General features: G+C 40.2%; 1 protein-coding gene across 12 annotated transcripts in view; it reads right to left on the bottom strand.

Moving 5' to 3' along the window:
• The window catches only part of MICAL2 (microtubule associated monooxygenase, calponin and LIM domain containing 2), a 188,491-nt gene that overhangs the window by 153,821 nt on the left and 17,625 nt on the right, over positions 1–17,045 (bottom strand). For all 12 annotated transcript variants that reach the window (XM_073347611.1, XM_073347614.1, XM_073347615.1 and 9 more), the window contains exon 2: positions 3,581–3,938. In XM_073347611.1, coding sequence (XP_073203712.1) covers positions 3,581–3,844 — 264 coding nt within the window. In that variant the 5' untranslated portion in view covers positions 3,845–3,938. The remainder of the gene's footprint in view (positions 1–3,580; positions 3,939–17,045) is intronic.

Here is a 17,045-nt window from a genome sequence, read left to right as displayed (position 1 = left end):
AGCCTCGCCATAAAGACCTTGAGCTCTCAAACAAAATTGTATTTGCAAACAGCCACTTGTCTAACTTTTGGGGTCTGATGAAATATGAAACCATTAAGATTTTCATTCCAACTGATCCATTGCAACCAACACTTTTCCATATACAACTGTAAGTGGGAAGTTTGGGCCACATTCTACGCTGTGCAATACACAGAAGCTTACAGTGTTGCATGAGATGTAAGAAGAGAAAGGTGAATTTGGACCACCAAGCTTAAAATGTACAAAAAACTCCAGAGCCATTATTCAACTACAAATTCAGAGCATAGGTGAAAGTCACAGGTGTTTGATGATGGCAATTTGTTGGTAGCATCAACAAAGCTAACAACATACTAGTAAAAAGAAAAGGAGTACTTGTGGCACCTTAGAGACTAACCAATTTATTTGAGCATAAGCTTTCGTGAGCTACAGCTCATTTCATCGGAGTGAGCTGTAGCTCACGAAAGCTTATGCTCAAATAAATTGGTTAGTCTCTAAGGTGCCACAAGTACTCCTTTTCTTTTTGCAAATACAGACTAACACGGCTGTTACTCTGAAACATACTAGTAATGAGTCAGTATATTTAACCATTAACCTTCTCTATTGTGCGATAGTATTTTTATTGGATATTAAGTATTTCTGAAAATGGCTTATCTATACTTTATCATGATCTGTAAATAGGACTGTCAGATTGCATCAAGGAAATGATCAGAGAGTCTGCCCTCTTGTCTGAATGTGTTTCCTACCATTCATGTGGCACAGATATGCTTTCACAAGAGACTATGATTCATATGTAAGGAATGTTTGCTAGATATCCACACTAAGCCTGAAGACCACAGTTAACATTTTCATTTGCTGCAACCTCCAGATTCATTCTTCTCACATGCAGTCAGCTCACTTTGATGAGAGTGAATTATAGGTCTTGTTATGGTAGATAATATAAAACAAATGCAGATATATCTTCCTCCTAAACACACCCTTTTGTCTATGATGAGTTATCCTACATTTATCCATAACATTAATACACCCAAGTCCATTAGTTTATACAAATATTTATGCCCCATAAGTACAAATAAATCCTTATTCCAAAGCACAGAACTAATACCACAGGAGGCAGATTAGACTCTTCGGTCACAATCCTGCAAAGTTTTACACAGGTGCTTAATTGTTACAAATTGAGAGTGCCATTGACTTCAGTTTGACTTCACACAGCGTGTGCCATTAAGCAAATGCTTAAGGCTTTGCACGACCAGGGCCTTGCACTGTATGTATGGGCACACTTCAGAGACCGGAGCCATGCTCTCCCTACGCTTTACACATGCAGTCAACACTACCTATTTTCTGCTGCTACTATCTCCTCAGGCTGACATCAGAAACTGGGGGTGAGGGAATGGGGAAGGGCAGGGAGGGAGAATAATAGAGTATAGTACGGGACAATTATTAACTGCCAGATGCTTTTCCCCCCACACAGCCCCCCGCCCCCCACTCCTTCCCTTTCCTGACTATACATTCACCATGAAGTTGCTCACTGACATATATTCAAGAACTCTTTCAAAAGAACAAAGAGAGGAAGGATAGGAGAAAATGGAAGTGACAGGGGAGGAAGGGAGGAAAAAAGCAAACAGAGGAAGAAGTGGAAGGCAGATAGGAAAGTGATGAGGAAGTTTTAGTGGTCCAAAATCTCTTGGTTCTTCATTTCCCAGAGAGGCCTGCAGCAGAGATATTTCAAAACTTTTTTTTTTTTTTTAAAAGAGCTTATCCAAAAGATAAGTTTTACAAACAAAAACAGGAGCCCTTACATGCATTCCAAGTGATTTCAGAGCCTTTTCTCCCAGATGCTTTTGAAAAGCCCCTGTTCTTTAAGGAGAGTGAAGGGGGTAAAAAAAGCCACACTGCCCCTTTGCAGAGATTACAACTATGAAATTCATGATGATTTCAATTTATGAAACCCTTCATGGTTTGGAGTCCTGTGTATATTTTATACCCTGTTTCTCCCCTGTATTCTACTTACACAAGTGTCAATAACCCCAGGATTTGTCCATCTGAGGGCTGAGAATTCTCAATAGATGACCAATCTGGATTTCATATAATTTATAGCTGTAACTCAGCAATAAAACTGGGAGCCATATTTATACAGTCGCAAGTGAGCTACTCTAAAATGAAATATAATCGCCAGATAGACAGAGTGGCATAAACTGGTTAAAAATAAATCTTTAATATAAAACTTTTATACCAGCATTTATACTCACTGGAATCCAATGGTTTCCAACAGGTCTTCACTATATCTTACTAGAAACAGAACATCAACATGCTGTTCACAATCACACAGACTGCCTCCTCTTCTACTCACAATTAGGAATGTAAAATATTCAACCATTAATCAATAAGTATTAGTCTTACTGTTAATATATTGCAGTTAATCTTTAAAACAGATGGGTAAAATAATTTCATGACATTTCACATCCCTACTTGTGCTGTCATTCCCTCAAGTTGGCTGCACTCCCTGCCGCCACGTCTGAGCACACTGTGTGCATTAACAAATCCGCCTCTTCCCTATCTGCATCCCACTCCCCAGCAGCACCCAGGGCAGAACAAGCCAAACTGCCCTTGCATGGTGATGGTTCTGGAGCCCGGGGCAATCAGAACACGTTGTGCTCTCAGGCCATCAATACCGGCTACCAGGGCTGGGTGCCTCGCTCCCCACCAGGAGCCAGTACAAGGACCCCAACCGGGCACATCCCCTCCCCCACAAGCATGGGCCCCCTGCCTGGGGAGCAGCCACTGCCCCCCCTCCGCTGTCCCGATCCCCCCATGAGACTCTGCTGAGCCCCAGTCACCATCCAGACTCCTGCCATGTGTGCAGCCGCTCAGAACCCAGGCCTCCGCTGGCTGCTTCCACTGGATGTGACTGGCTGAGGGGGTGGGCGGCACTGGGCACTCGCCACCTCCTGGCCCATGGTACGGACAGGGAGCTGGGCAGCAAGGGGCACGTGACCAGAACTATCCAAAGTCCCACGACACACTGAGGGAGACCAGGTCATGTGACGGTGGAGACTGATGTCACCATGACACCTCCTGGTCACATGACAGGTTCTCCCTGCCACCATAACACTCCTGGATCATGGAATGGTCTCTCCCATTTCCCACCCCCACCTCCCATCACCAGGACAGTGCGCAGGAAGGGATGGTGACAGGGTACCAACTAGGGATGTAAAATGGTTAACTGATATCATTTTAATAGTTTAAATGGGTACTTTTTAAAATGATTTTTACATCCCTACTCGCAATCATGTAACATCAGTGGGAAAACGACTAGAATTGTTTGTATGCAAAAGCAACAATAAGAAGGTATTTAAATATTGATGTTTACTATCGTTTAATAGCTAGAAACAAGGAGAGTCACTGCCACATGACAAGCCAGATCTCCAAGTTCCAGTAAGTGCTTTGCAAATAACCACCACTCCTTTGCTATGTAAGAAAATAGTTTATACTATGCAGAACTGTTTATCTTTAGCGGCAAAATTTGTTCTAAACTATAAATTAGAAATTGAAGTTCTCAGCTTACCTTAGTGTTCATACAAGATCTTCCTCGCTTATATTCTTTATGACTTACTCTTTTATCAAGCTTGTTCCACAAAGCTTTGGCCTTCCAGCTGGTTACCTTTGACTTCAATTTAGTATAGAAATTTCTGTAGTCCAATGGATCTAGTTCAAATTGACGGGTGAGGATATTAAAGGCCTGAATGGTACCTTTGCATGTTGATGCTTGTACAAAATTTTCAAATATCTGGCCACCTTGGCTGTGCTTTTCATCATCGTTTTCCCCCATGTTCTGAGCAGTATGTGTAGAAAGGACTAAACTTGAACTGTGGTGCTCTGATACAGGTGACCGATATTATCAAGTACTTCCAAGAATATTATACCTAGAAAAGAAAGTCAAATTAACATATTTTCAACATAATGAAGATCAAAAACCTACAAATCATATTTAAAACCAGCTAGATACAAGCATGCAGAAATGAAAGGCTCTCTAAATGAGCCAAAGTGCAAGATAAAGTTAGTAATGGCATCAAATATACCAACTGCAGAAATTATAAATAAAATTATGCCACCTCTGCAATGAGGATGTTGTGAAGGCCAAGACTATAAAGGGTTCAAAAAAAGAACTAGATAAATTCATGGAGGAGAGGTCCATCGATGGCTACTTGCCAGGATAGGCAAGAATGCAAAACCATGCTCTGAAGTGTCCCTAACCTCCGTTTGCCAGAAGCTGGGAACGGATCACTTGATTATTACCTGTTCTGTCATTCCCTCTGAAACACCTGGCATTGGCCGCTGTCAGAAGACAGGATACTAAGTGAGGAGGACCATTGGTCTGATCCAGTATGGCCATTTTTATGTTCTTAATGCTAAGCATCAGTTTATTTCATAATGACCCTTACAAACATCCTTAAACACTCTAATGCACTGGTTTCAAGGACAACTCATTCTCCCTAAAACGCTATCACATTTGTCTAATGACAATCATTTTTGGCCTTACTCTACTAGCTAGCAATTGATACCTTTCTGAAGGCTTCACACACAGTAATTCCTCAGAAGCATCCCTCAACCATAACTGTAGTCAGAGCCTTGTATCTCTGGGAATTGGCCATAAGTCAACACTACATTATTTTAAAGAAAGATGTCCAATTACAGCTAGGGCATTAGTATACAACTAATCCAAAACAACCTAGATTCAGCATGAGGAGCCTGTTCATCTTGTCATCAGTTGCATGTAGAAAACATTTAGGATGACTGGAGCATCACGTCTTGTTACTCCAAAACTGAAATTCCAGTAAAAAGGGACCTACTCCACTCTTCCAACCCCCATATGAACCAAGCCCAAATGAAAAAGAATCTAGTACTCTCCAGTATAAGGGAGGTAATTGTTATTTAAAATGCACATTGTTATTTAAAATGATTACATTCACGTAATGAGTAATTAGTGTTTCTCATGGTCAAACCACATGCAGTATTTAGGACAACTACTATTGAGCTGTGAGAAGAGAAAGCTACTCTAATTAGTGTACATTTTAAAGTACTAAAATAACTTTGTAGGGCCACTCCCAGAGCCTACTTTAACCCCTCATTCTGAATTTCAGACACTCCCCGCTAAAGTCATCCCAGGTCAAAAGATTTAGATTCCCAAGTTCTTATTTTTCCCCAAGAGAATTAAGATGGATTATTTAGCTGCTTACAATTGGCGAGAGCTTACCTGGACTCAAATCCAGAGTTTTAAGTGGGGCCAGTCATATTCCGTTTTTCCTGCTATTAAGGAATTACCTACCATTCCAAACACAATACCAAACTGAGGCTTGTTTAATCTCCCACATAATTTGTTATTTTACTTGGACCCCCATCAGTTGGCTTTTAGCTTTAAAATAAATTGTTAGAAGGGCCTTTCCAGATACACTTTTAATTTAACATTGTTCACAAACCATTCATTCTCTACCCACGTTTGGTTCAAACGGAAAGGGAAGCCAAAATAATCAATGTATTTAAATTAAGAGGAGACCCATCACATAAATCTTGCATTCTTTCAACATGAATGAATATAGGCAACCTATAAAAGCCTCCTGTGGGAAGAAACAGAGAAGCATTTGGAATGCTTACATTTTGTGGCCATGCTTAAAATAAATAACCTTTACTTTTACATCATTCTGTTGCCATTTTAGGGTATAATAAATTTCCAGTGTTGAGAGTTTGTACCTTTTCTTGGACCTAGTGCCATGATTAAATACTTATTGCCAAGAATACATTAGGCAATTTTGTTTTCCAGTCTGAGTTCCTCATTTGTGGTATGTTCCCTGTTAGTTTGTGAAGGGCTTCATGAAGCAAAAAAACAACCTTTCCCTTGCTTCGTCTCTCAGGGGCTCTAATCTTGCCCGGATTGAGTGCTTCCATTCCCATTCAGCACCTTTGAAGGTTCAAGCCCAAGGTGACTAACTGTTAACTTCTCAAAATACATCCTCGATATATGAAAGTCAGCATAAGGAAACGAGTGAAAAGTAAAGGAGGAGTGATATAGCTATAGCCACCCACTTAGGGTACGTCTGTACTTGCCATTTAAAGTGGAAAAAGTCCCCTTTTGCGCAAAAACCATGGGAGCATCTACACTTGCCAATGACTTTTTGTGGTGAAACTCAGAAGTTTCACTGCAAAAAAGAAAGCCACCTCCACGAGAAGCGTACAGCTCTTACCGATGATGCTTTTGCGGTGAGGTGCAAGTGAAGACACATTCTTCCTCTTTACAGAGCTTTTAGTCTCTGCAGTATATCCCACAGTGCCTAGGTGACCACTCTGGCCAGCAGCTCTGCTGCTCTGACGCCAGGTAAACAGACATCCACCCCCCATAAAGCCCCAGAAACTTTAAAACTCCGCTTCCTGTTTTCTTGGCAAGTGCTCATTTATCTGGCAAGGTGACAATGCCTGCTCTACAGAGAAAATGATCCCCTGCTTCGAGCAATGCTTGGAGCTGATCAATGTTTGGGGAGAAGGCGGCTGTGCAGGGTCCTAGGATGCCCTGCGATCACCCCTGGCCTCCCTTCCCACAAGGCCTATCATCAAAATGGAGAAAGCTGCACTGTGGGATAGCTGCCCTCAGTGCGCTGCTCTCATCAAGGCTAGACATGCTGCAAATGTAAACATTCTCTGACGCCTGTGGAAGTAAGTGAGTACACAAACCAGTGCTTTTCTTTCACCAGTTCACTATCACCGTTGACAGCGCAAAAATTCTGCAAGTGTAGACATAGCCTTAGTTTCATTCAAAGGCAACTTTAAATTTGCTGGCCTCTGCCAGAGTTACAGTTTCCTGCAGCAAAAACTTGATAACTTCAGGAAAAAGTCTGTCACTGGGGAACGGTCAATGTGCCAGCATAACCACCAATAACTCCTTGTCCGAGCCAGGATATCTGGAAGAAGCCCTTCCACAAGTCAATACATCACACCACCCACCAACACTTTCATACAGCACTTCAGAGCACCTAAGCCATTAGTGCTTTTTGATTTTCTAGAGGGCTCCAATTAATCAAAAGGAAAGAGGCACTTTCCTGCCTTCCACTGACTCTTGGCTCCTAGCAAGTAGAAGACATCAGACTCTAAGAGATATACAATAAAAGAAAACAGAAGTTTGGTGCGAGGCCCATCTAGAGAGCTTCCTTGAATTGGGGGAGCCTCTTATAGCCAAGAGAGTCCCAACCAAGTTTTGATTCCATCTGACGTTTTTAGGGTTGAGGAGGATCTTCCTAGTTCCTCCTCCTTTTATGCACTCATGGGCTCTTTGTCACAGTAACACTCACTCCAGCTGAAAGGGGCAGGATTCTAGTCTAGTCTTCAAGCGCCAATCCATGGTATTGCACACACTGGCTGAGTTGGAATGTCAGAGGGTTTTAACGTGGAGGAGGGGAAGGCAGCAGTGGCAGCGGTGGGGGGGGGGGACCGGGGTTTGTTGCCAGTCTTGAGTGGTATTTAAGCATCCTTCATCCAAACACCATGTGACTACAGCATGGCTAGGGATCTTCAGGAGGAAAAAGAGGGGAAGGAACTCTGGCAGATGGGACTAGTCATTCTATGCAGCATGCCTCCTTCTTAATAACCACTTGGAAAACTCCCCTCTAAAAATGCCATCAGATAAGCTAACAACATTTACGTACCCTCTATGCTTTCTACCCTCATTTTGCAAAGGAAAGGGGAAGAGGAGGAGTGTAAGGCATTGGCAGGGTAGTGGGAGCCAGTGGCAACGTGACTCAAAAAGAAACCATGCTGTTGAGGAGGAGATAGGATATCAGAAGCAGTACAAATAGGCAGCCTCTTTATGCAGACAGAAGGACTCCTGTTCCTTCACATAGCCTTGAGTGGAAATCGGGAACTCCGTAAGGTGAGGCTTGCCCATTTTCCCGACTAACTCCCTCCACCCCCTTTCTGTGGGGCCGTTTCATAGAAGGAGAGCCTTTAGGCTAGTCAGTTTCCAAAATAATCCTAAAACTATTTAATATGGACAAAGTGAAATCTCAGCAGAGACATTTGCTCACTGGCTGAATTTTTTTAATTGTGTCAGAGGTCAAGTTCTTCACAAAAGCCACGATTTGTGGTTTGACAGACATGAGGCGCAGGAGACTCTGGTTACTGTGAATTCCAGATTGCTACTGAAAAAACCATGGCTCTATTTTTGGCATAAGCATTATGTTGACCAATGACAATGATGGAGAATACACAGAAGAGGAAATGCTGATGCTCTCCAGACAGATTGTTCTGAACATTCACTGCTATTTCACTGGGACACTGCACATGTTGAGCTCACCAGAAATGATTCAATGAAGTCTTCAGAGTAACAGCCGTGTTAGTCTGTATTTGCAAAAAGAAAAGGAGTACTTGTGGCACCTTAGAGACTAACCAATTTATTTGAGCATGAGCTTTCGTGCTGTAGCTCATGAAAGCTTATGCTCAAATAAATTGGTTAGTCTCTAAAGTGATTCTGGAAACATTAAAGCAGATAATTGTGTCTTTACCTAGAATAATATAAGTGAATTTAAAGGCTTACCTAAATATCATGCCCCCAAAAGATAAATGTGGGGGCACGGTAATATTTGGGAATGAAAGTTTGGGGTTTTGTCTGCTGTTTGAGGGTCAGAACCTCCACTGAACTGCATAAAAATATAGGAGAAATCCACACCAGAACTACTTTTATATTGCTCTGTAAAAATTAAATAGTACTTTAGTTTTATAAAGATAGTGTGTTCAGAGTTTAAAACTTATCTTGCTACTTAATTTTTCATTGGGGGGAATAAAAATAATTCAAAAGCTGTCTGTTTAACATGAAAAATTATTTCTTAGTCAGACACATTATGTTGCTCTCTTTTTAATATTTGAGAACATACTTCTTGAGTGGATTGTAAAAAGATTAAATTCCAAGTATTTCAATACCATTAATCCTGATTCCAGTTTCAATAAAGCCCTAATTCTTCCATGCTTACTGAGAGTAAAGTTCTATACTGAGACTTTAGTTAGGCACACAGAATACAATGAACTTATTGTTTTTAACCTTAAGCAAACATTATCAGAAGCAAAGGAATAGATTCTGCAACATTTGTAGTAAGCATTTACTTTGGCCTTTCTCCACTTCTACTTTTTTACAGGACGAGCCACTTCATTTCTGCTCTAACTGGGCCTGTTATATACTGTGATAAGCATAGGACCAGGGACAATCAGCAACTGCTCTGAAAAGCAATCTCTCTTGCCTGGCTCATGAAAGTCTGAAAGCTTAGTACCATTACAATTAGATTTGCAAGTGAAACTGGCAGCACTACAGGGTTTCTAGGCTTTCCACATTAGTTTCTACTTATGAGACATTTTGTTTTTATAGCCACTGTTTTAAATAGAAATATTTATATTTAGAGGAAAACAATGATTCCACCGCGGGGGGCTCCCCCCCCCCACGAACCGTCATAATAGAAAGGTTTTTTTTAAAAAAGAGTTATTCTGGCAATAACAAAGCAAAATCTTTCTTCACTTCACTTAGAAAGCTAATTAAAATACATAATCCAAACTGCTTGAAATATTGTTTACTCACGGCTCTGAATCTGTGCACAAGCCTAAAATTCAACAATAACTAAAAAGGTTTCTGAACAAAGCCTCAAAGTTTTCTTCCTTTATTAACAATTGAATCAGTTGGTTCATTTCTTTTTTTGGTTGGTTAGGTTCGGATTTTTGTTTTGTTTTGTTTTTTCATTTTTACAAAAAGCTGACTTACACAAAACTCCTGCAAAATAATTTTTGTGGTCAAGTATGGAATTCAAAACAATTCCTACCAGGACACTCTGTGCTTATGAACTTACAAGGTTACCGAACATGCTATCAGCTTGCTTTGTTGGAGTTATGTGAGACATTTTAAACACAGACCTTCCAACAAGTGCTGCTCTGCCCAGTTAACCTGCTCCATCTGGAATCAACAATAATAAAATATAGCTAGAAGCATGTGCATGAGTGTCTACGCACCCATCAATGCTTTTCAGTGTACACTTGCATACCTTCATGGGAAAGACCTCTTCAGTCTACTAAAATTCTGCAGATTTATTAGAAGTAGCATTTTCATTTATTTTTATCTACAAACGTAGGCACATTTCACATATTTGATATCCAGCTTACACTTAGTGCACACCAATTTATTTCTTCACACTATCAAACCAGTGCTTCCAGTTTTATTATGAGAATATGGAACCATACACGTAACCCATGCCACCACAACGTGGCTCTTTGTCCCCTCTAGTGGCTAGGTCACATAAGGATGTTGGAGTCTGCTATTGCATCCAAAATATTGGATCCTGCCCAGTTAGCTCAGTCAAAGCCGGGTACTTTATGGCTTGAGCATAAAAAGGACTAGGTCTATAAGCTCAGAGGCAGAAGCGAACTCAGAAACCTCTATACATGGTTTAGCCACCTGAGGGAGACAAAGCCACATAGCATTAGCATGATTATACATGGATACATTCTTGAAATCTGAACAACAATCAAAAAGAACCTGAACTTGCAAACCATCATTCATGCAAGTAGTGCTGACCTGCACAAGAAATCCTATCATCCTCTGATGCAGGCCCAAATATTGCATGAATAAGGATTTGCAGATGCAGACCCAAATATTGCAAGTGAATCCAAATGACAAAGTACAATTTTCCCATACCTCCTACACAAAAGTAAAACTTAATAAGTATTCAAGTTGCTGTATATTTCAGAGCAAGCGAATGTGACACTTCATTGATCCTATTGTATTTCTGGAAAGTTTAAGCTCTGTTAGCTTTAAGTTCAAACATTTGTACAACTAAGTTCTTCAGTTTTGTGATGTCAGCACTACAGAAATAGTTGCCTCTGATGCAGATCTGGTCTAGTCCTTTTTATGTTGGAAGCCAAGCTTTGTTTTATGCTTTATCCAAGACACTCAGCAAAGACAACTGAAGTTAATGGTTACTGTAGCAGTAAAACTAATAAAAAAAAAGATTAAAAATAGCCTGCATGTTAAAATAAAGCTAACCACCACCCTTTGTGAAATTTTGCCCAATTTTATTTGTCTGGTATTATGGAGTCATATGGTGAGCACTTTCGAGATGAATAGTCACTCTATAGTCATTCTTTCAAATTCGCCCTAAATTAAAATTGTTCCCAAGTGTAATCCTCAGACAGAGTCATAGAAACATAATGCTGGAAGGGACCTGTAGAAGTCATCAAGTCCTAGCCCCTGCTCTCTGGCAGGACCCGGTAAAACTAGACCGTCCCTGGCAGGTGTCTGTCCAACCCTTTTTTTAAAAGCCTCCATTGACTGGAGATCCCACAACCTCCTTGGAAGTCTATTCCAGATCTTAAACTACGCTTATAGTTTAAAAATTAATCCGAATACCTAACCTCAGCCCCCCTTGCTGCAGATTAAGCCCATTACTTCTTGTCCTACCTTGAGAGGACATGCAGAACAAATGAGCACCAGTCTCTTTATAGCAGCCGTTAACATATTTGAAGACTTATCAGGTTCCCCCTCAGACTTTTTTTCTTAAGATTAAACATGCCCAGTTGTTTTTTTTTAAAAAAAAAAACTTTTCCTCATATGTCAGATTTTCTAAACCTTTCATCATTTTTTGTAGCTCTCCTCTGGACTCTCCAATTTGTCCACATCTTTTCTAAAATGTGGCACGCAGAACTGGACATCACTCCTGCTGAGGCCTCCCCAGTGACGAGTAGAGTGGGACAATTACCTCCTGTGTCTTACATACGACACTCCTATTAATTTACACTGCAGAATATTTGCTTTTTTCCACAACTGCCTCACGTTGTTGATTCATGTGAAATTTGTGATCTACTATAATCCCCAGATCCTTTTCAGCAGTACTATCACCCAGCCAGTAATTCCCCTTTTGTAGTTATGCATTTGACTTTTCCTTTCTACATGGAGTTTGTCTTTATTGAATTTAATCTTATCAAATTCAGACCAATTATCCAATTTGTCAAGGTTGTTTTGAATTCTGATCCTGTCCTCCAAAATGCTTGCACCCGCTTCCCAGCTTCGTGTCATCTGGACATTTTGTAAACAATTCTCCATTCCATTATCCAAGTCATTAAACAAACTACTGAACGAATATCACACCCAGAACTGACCCTGGGGAACCCCATTAGATACACCCTCCCACTTTGACAGTGAACCATAACTACACTATGAGTAAGGTCTTGCAACCAGATGTGCACCCACTTTACAGCAATTTCATCTAGATCACATTTCTCTAGTTCATTTACGAGAATGTCCTGTGGGACTATATCAAATGCCTTACTAAAATAAAGATATATTACATCTACTGCTTCTCCCCTCCCTCATCCACTAGGCCAGTAACCCTAAAGAAGCAAATGAGATTGGTTCTACATGATTTGTTCTTGACAAATCCATGCTGCCTATTCCTTATAACCCTATTATCCTCCAGGTGCTTAAAATTTGATTGTTTAATAATTTGTTCCAGTATCTTTTCAAGTTTTGAAATTAGGCCGACTGGCCTGTAATTCCCTGCGTCCCCTTTCTTTCCCTTTTTAAAGACAGGTACCCAGGGGAAGAAGGGGACTGGGCCCAACTTGGCAGAATAGCAGGAATAGATTATAGGAGTTGCTACGATGGAGAAATCCATACGTCAGCTGCACAACAAGTTGGGTACATTCAGGGAAGTCTGGAACTATTTTCTAGAAAAGAGAAACTTAGCACAGGTGGATATCCTATATTAGAGATTTTCAGGCATCTCTCTCTTGTAAACACCACGAAGAACTCACCAGTGAAAGAGCTGTTCAACTGAAGAGAACTAACACTATTCAAAAACCTCACATACATGTAAAGTACACACACACTTGTACAATCAAGCAGCCTTGATTAGAAGCAATTAGTAACAATTAAAATATATACATATAAATGTCAGCTTCTCTCCAGGGAGCTCCAGAAACAGCACAAGCACATACAAGCCTGTGTAACCATGTATACCAGACTAACTTTGTCTACTAGTAATGTAATTGAGTAATAACACTAATGTATATCATGGCCTACTCTATATAAGTTTTCTGGTAACCCAGTGAAATGCAACTAAAATCTTAAGATTTGGTTTTCACAATTAATAACTTCACAATATTAAAACATTCCCTTTATGTTTCTAATATGTGTGTACACATTTTTAAGTTAAATTTTCCAAGATTTTATATATATATATATATATATATATATATATATATATATATATACACATATACACATATATATATATACACACACACATATATATATTTATTGTCTTATTAAAAAGAATCAGTAAATGAAATAAGAATCTGTACAATTTTGAAAGCCTGAATACAAAAGCATTATCAAACCATGATCAATAATTTCAAGAGTTATTGATTTTTAAAATGTATATACAAAAATATATTAAACTTGAATGTTGTTTAGACTTGTTATAAAAGAATGAAAGTTAACATGTTTTAGCGCTGCTGTAGTGGCACAAAAATGAGATAAACACTAAGAAGTTTATGTTGCTGTTTTTCTAGGTTAAAAACAAATGGGAGGAGGGAAATTGCAAAAAATATATTAAGGACCTATATTAAAGGCACAGGAAGCAATTTAATAAAAAAGTGTCCAACAAGCAAATGTACATCTTCTAGCACAATATTCCTGTTATTCAATGTACATTATATTATAAATATATTGTCACTGAAAACAATTAAATGGGACAAACTTAAAATCTAGTGAGAATCCTGGCTTGTTTTCCCCTCATAAAGTATGTAATCGGTTTTAAAGATTCAAACTCAAACATACAAACCATCAGAATGGGCTGTTTTTACAGAACATGGCTTTTGCAGTTTCCTTGCTGCTCTGTTGAGGGGTGATATGTCTCAGAAAGGATTCAGACAACTGTAGAGATCACTCAGAATTTCTCACACCCATCACTAAAGCAACTGGAAACCTATCATCATTAACAAACAGCAGCTGCCAGCTCCTAACACTCCTAACACTATGGTATCTCACACCATACTAGAGTGCACCCAGAGGAGCAAAGGGAGAGCTGGAGTTCAGAAAGTGGGAGGTAGCTTGCACTGCCTGGTGGCTGTCACTCAAGTCTGACCCCACCCACAAGCAGCTAGCTGCTCAGTGGATTCCATGCTTCTACCACTCCCTTTCTATGTCTAAGGTAGGAGTTCTCAAACTGGGGGTCGGGACCACTCAGGGGGTCACAAGGTTATTATATGGGGGGGTTCACGGACTGTCAGCCTCCACCCCAAACCCCGCTTTGCCTCCAGCATTTATAATTGTGTTACATATATTAAAAAGTGTTCTTAATTTATAGGTGGGGGGGTCGCACTGAGAGGCTTATTATGTAAAAGGGGTCACCAGTACAAAAGTTTGAGAACCACTGGTCTAAGGGCATAAAAATAAGGCCAAGGGGAGGGAGATGAAGTTGTGAGCACAGTGAACATCTGACCTACTGGGGAAGAGAAGACTCATCCAATCCAGAAGCTTAATATCCACTCTTACTTTGGCATCAAGAGACAGGGCAGCAGGGGATTTGGGGGAACAAAGGTACATAAGATACAGCAAATGCTGGTCTTTCAACCCCTGGGGGTAGATTTAGGATCCAATGAACCCATGAAGATTAGATCCAAAGATCTAACAAGGGTCCCCCACAACCTGAGTAAGTTACCCTTGGCAACTGGGGAGCAAAAAAGAGCATTGGGGAGGATTAGGCCAGTAGCACTGCTCTTCTCTGTGCCTGTTGCTCCCTACAGCCATAGAGGAGCAGCTGCCAGCCATCTGGCTACCACCAGTGTAGACTAGGGGGAGGCATAAGCTGGAAAGAGATGATCTAAAATGCGGCAGTGAGTGTTAGAGGTAAGCAACCCAAGAGTCGGTTGTGGTGACCAAATGAGGAAGAGCCTTCAGTGCCTGAATGAGCAAGGTTCAGGACAAGAAGCGAAACATTGACAAGTTTCTCATTTGTTTCCTGTGGGGGGTTTGAAGAAGTCGTCACTACTGGATTTTTAAAAAAGCATATGGAGTGAAATCCTGGCTCCACTGAAGTCAGTGAAACATCTCCCTACATGGGTGTGTTTTTTTGGGGGGGGCAGGGGGGGTCGATTCTTTTCCCCACATAACACATGTATGACAAGAGCAGTGGTTGCTCAGCACCTCTGGAAGTCAGACCATTTTTAGTTAGACACACATACATGGATTAATTGCTTACATTTCAAAATCAAGGTCTGAAAACTTTGGCCTCGGTTTAACCTATTCAAACTTTATAGAAGTTAGTTATCAGTATAAAAAGAACTTACACCAGAGAGAAAGAAAAATCAAACATGACACTTGGGACTGAAATTCCACCCTCTTTCTCAACTATGCAACCAAATGAAGTTACTGAGGACAGAACTGGGGTCTTGAATTTCCAAGATTTTCACTGAACTGTCCAGAGTACCTAAATGAAGATTTAAGAGATAACCAGATCATGTATTTGGTTTTTAAAACATTTCTGGATTATCTAATTCAAGTGTCCCCAATTCACTAGACAGATTTCAATAATTCGACTGATAACTTTGGTATCACAGTATCTTAAAATATATTTTCCCCTTTGATTAACTTTTTAGATTTAAATTAACATGTGAACTTTTGGTTACTATCTTATGTTACGACAATTACTGTTAAGCCCTCCTCCCCCAAAGGGAGATGCTCCAACAGAAACAGAGTTTATAATGGCCTTTCCAGGGAAAGGAAACTGGATAGGATAAATCCAAAGAGAACTCTTTCATGGCTCTGAACTTCACTTCTTAGACTTTGTATGTTGTGCCCCATGGTGGCTGCGTGCAATATACCGAGAAATTTGTCCAGAATTTTTGAAAATAAAACTTTAAAATGAACATTGTTTTAGTGTTTATATATTCACTAATCAATCCATTTCCCTACAGTCAGTCAGACTTGAAAGTTTATCTGAATCAGAGAAATGCACGGGAGTCTCAAGCATACAGGAAATGGGGAGGCTCTGAGTTGTTATTCTCTTTTTTTTTTTTTTCTTTTTTGGAGGAAGTGTGTCTTTGGTTCAGTTACATCCAGGTCCCATTTCATGTCAACCCACCACTGACTCCTAGCCAGAAAATGCCACGGGGGGCACAGATGCGGGGCCAGTCAGAAGACTGCTAGGGAGTTTTCAGGTGGTGAACTGCACCACAATTTTTGATGAGGGCCTCTTTTGTAAGCTGGAAGGACAGAAATGTCACCCACCTGCATCAACCAGTGGGTGGGGGAACTTGATGGAGCCCATGTCCCCTCCCCACCAATCGACAGAAAGCTGAGGCACAAAACAAAAAGTCTCTAAAAAAAAGTTATGATGAAATATGACAACATTTCTCTGGAAGTAAAAGAACTAAACTATAACAAAATGCTAGTCTACTGACATTATCGCTTTCATGGGGCAGGTTGACAGTCAGATTTAATCAAGTCCCCATGCATCTTCTACAACATGGAAGATCGTATAAGAAAAACATTCCAAAATGCAGACAGAACTATTAATAAATCTTGCTCATAACTGTTTATCATCACACATTCTAAACCCTGATTGTACGAGTTTGTTAAGATCGGTTAAATTTGCTGTGCTAAAAATATTAAAGCCAACAAGAAAAGTAGTTTCCAAGATTTTTCAACAACTGTCTTAAGTGCTCTTTTGCAAAAAATCACAGGCACTTGTTTCCAATTATCCAACAGACCTAACAAAATGTCTTTGAAGGAAACTCACAAGAGGTTATCTTCAGATCTTAATAGAAAATAAACCATGGGTCTGTTTGTTAGCAAATTCTTTTTCCACTGATTTCTGAACAACTTTAGCTTTTATTTCCCTGAGTTTATGAAGGTACACCCACACTAGCCCTGCCTGCATTCCTGAAGTACACATATAACAAGGTGGTATGTAAACAACTTTTAAAGGAGATGCTACTTTTTCCACTGTCTT

Source organism: Lepidochelys kempii, chromosome 6 (genome assembly GCF_965140265.1).
Source record: "Lepidochelys kempii isolate rLepKem1 chromosome 6, rLepKem1.hap2, whole genome shotgun sequence".
In the NCBI taxonomy this organism is placed as follows: domain Eukaryota; kingdom Metazoa; phylum Chordata; order Testudines; family Cheloniidae; genus Lepidochelys; species Lepidochelys kempii.
The sequence above is the reverse complement of the archived record's forward strand: the minus strand, read 5'-3'. Positions and strand labels throughout refer to the sequence as shown.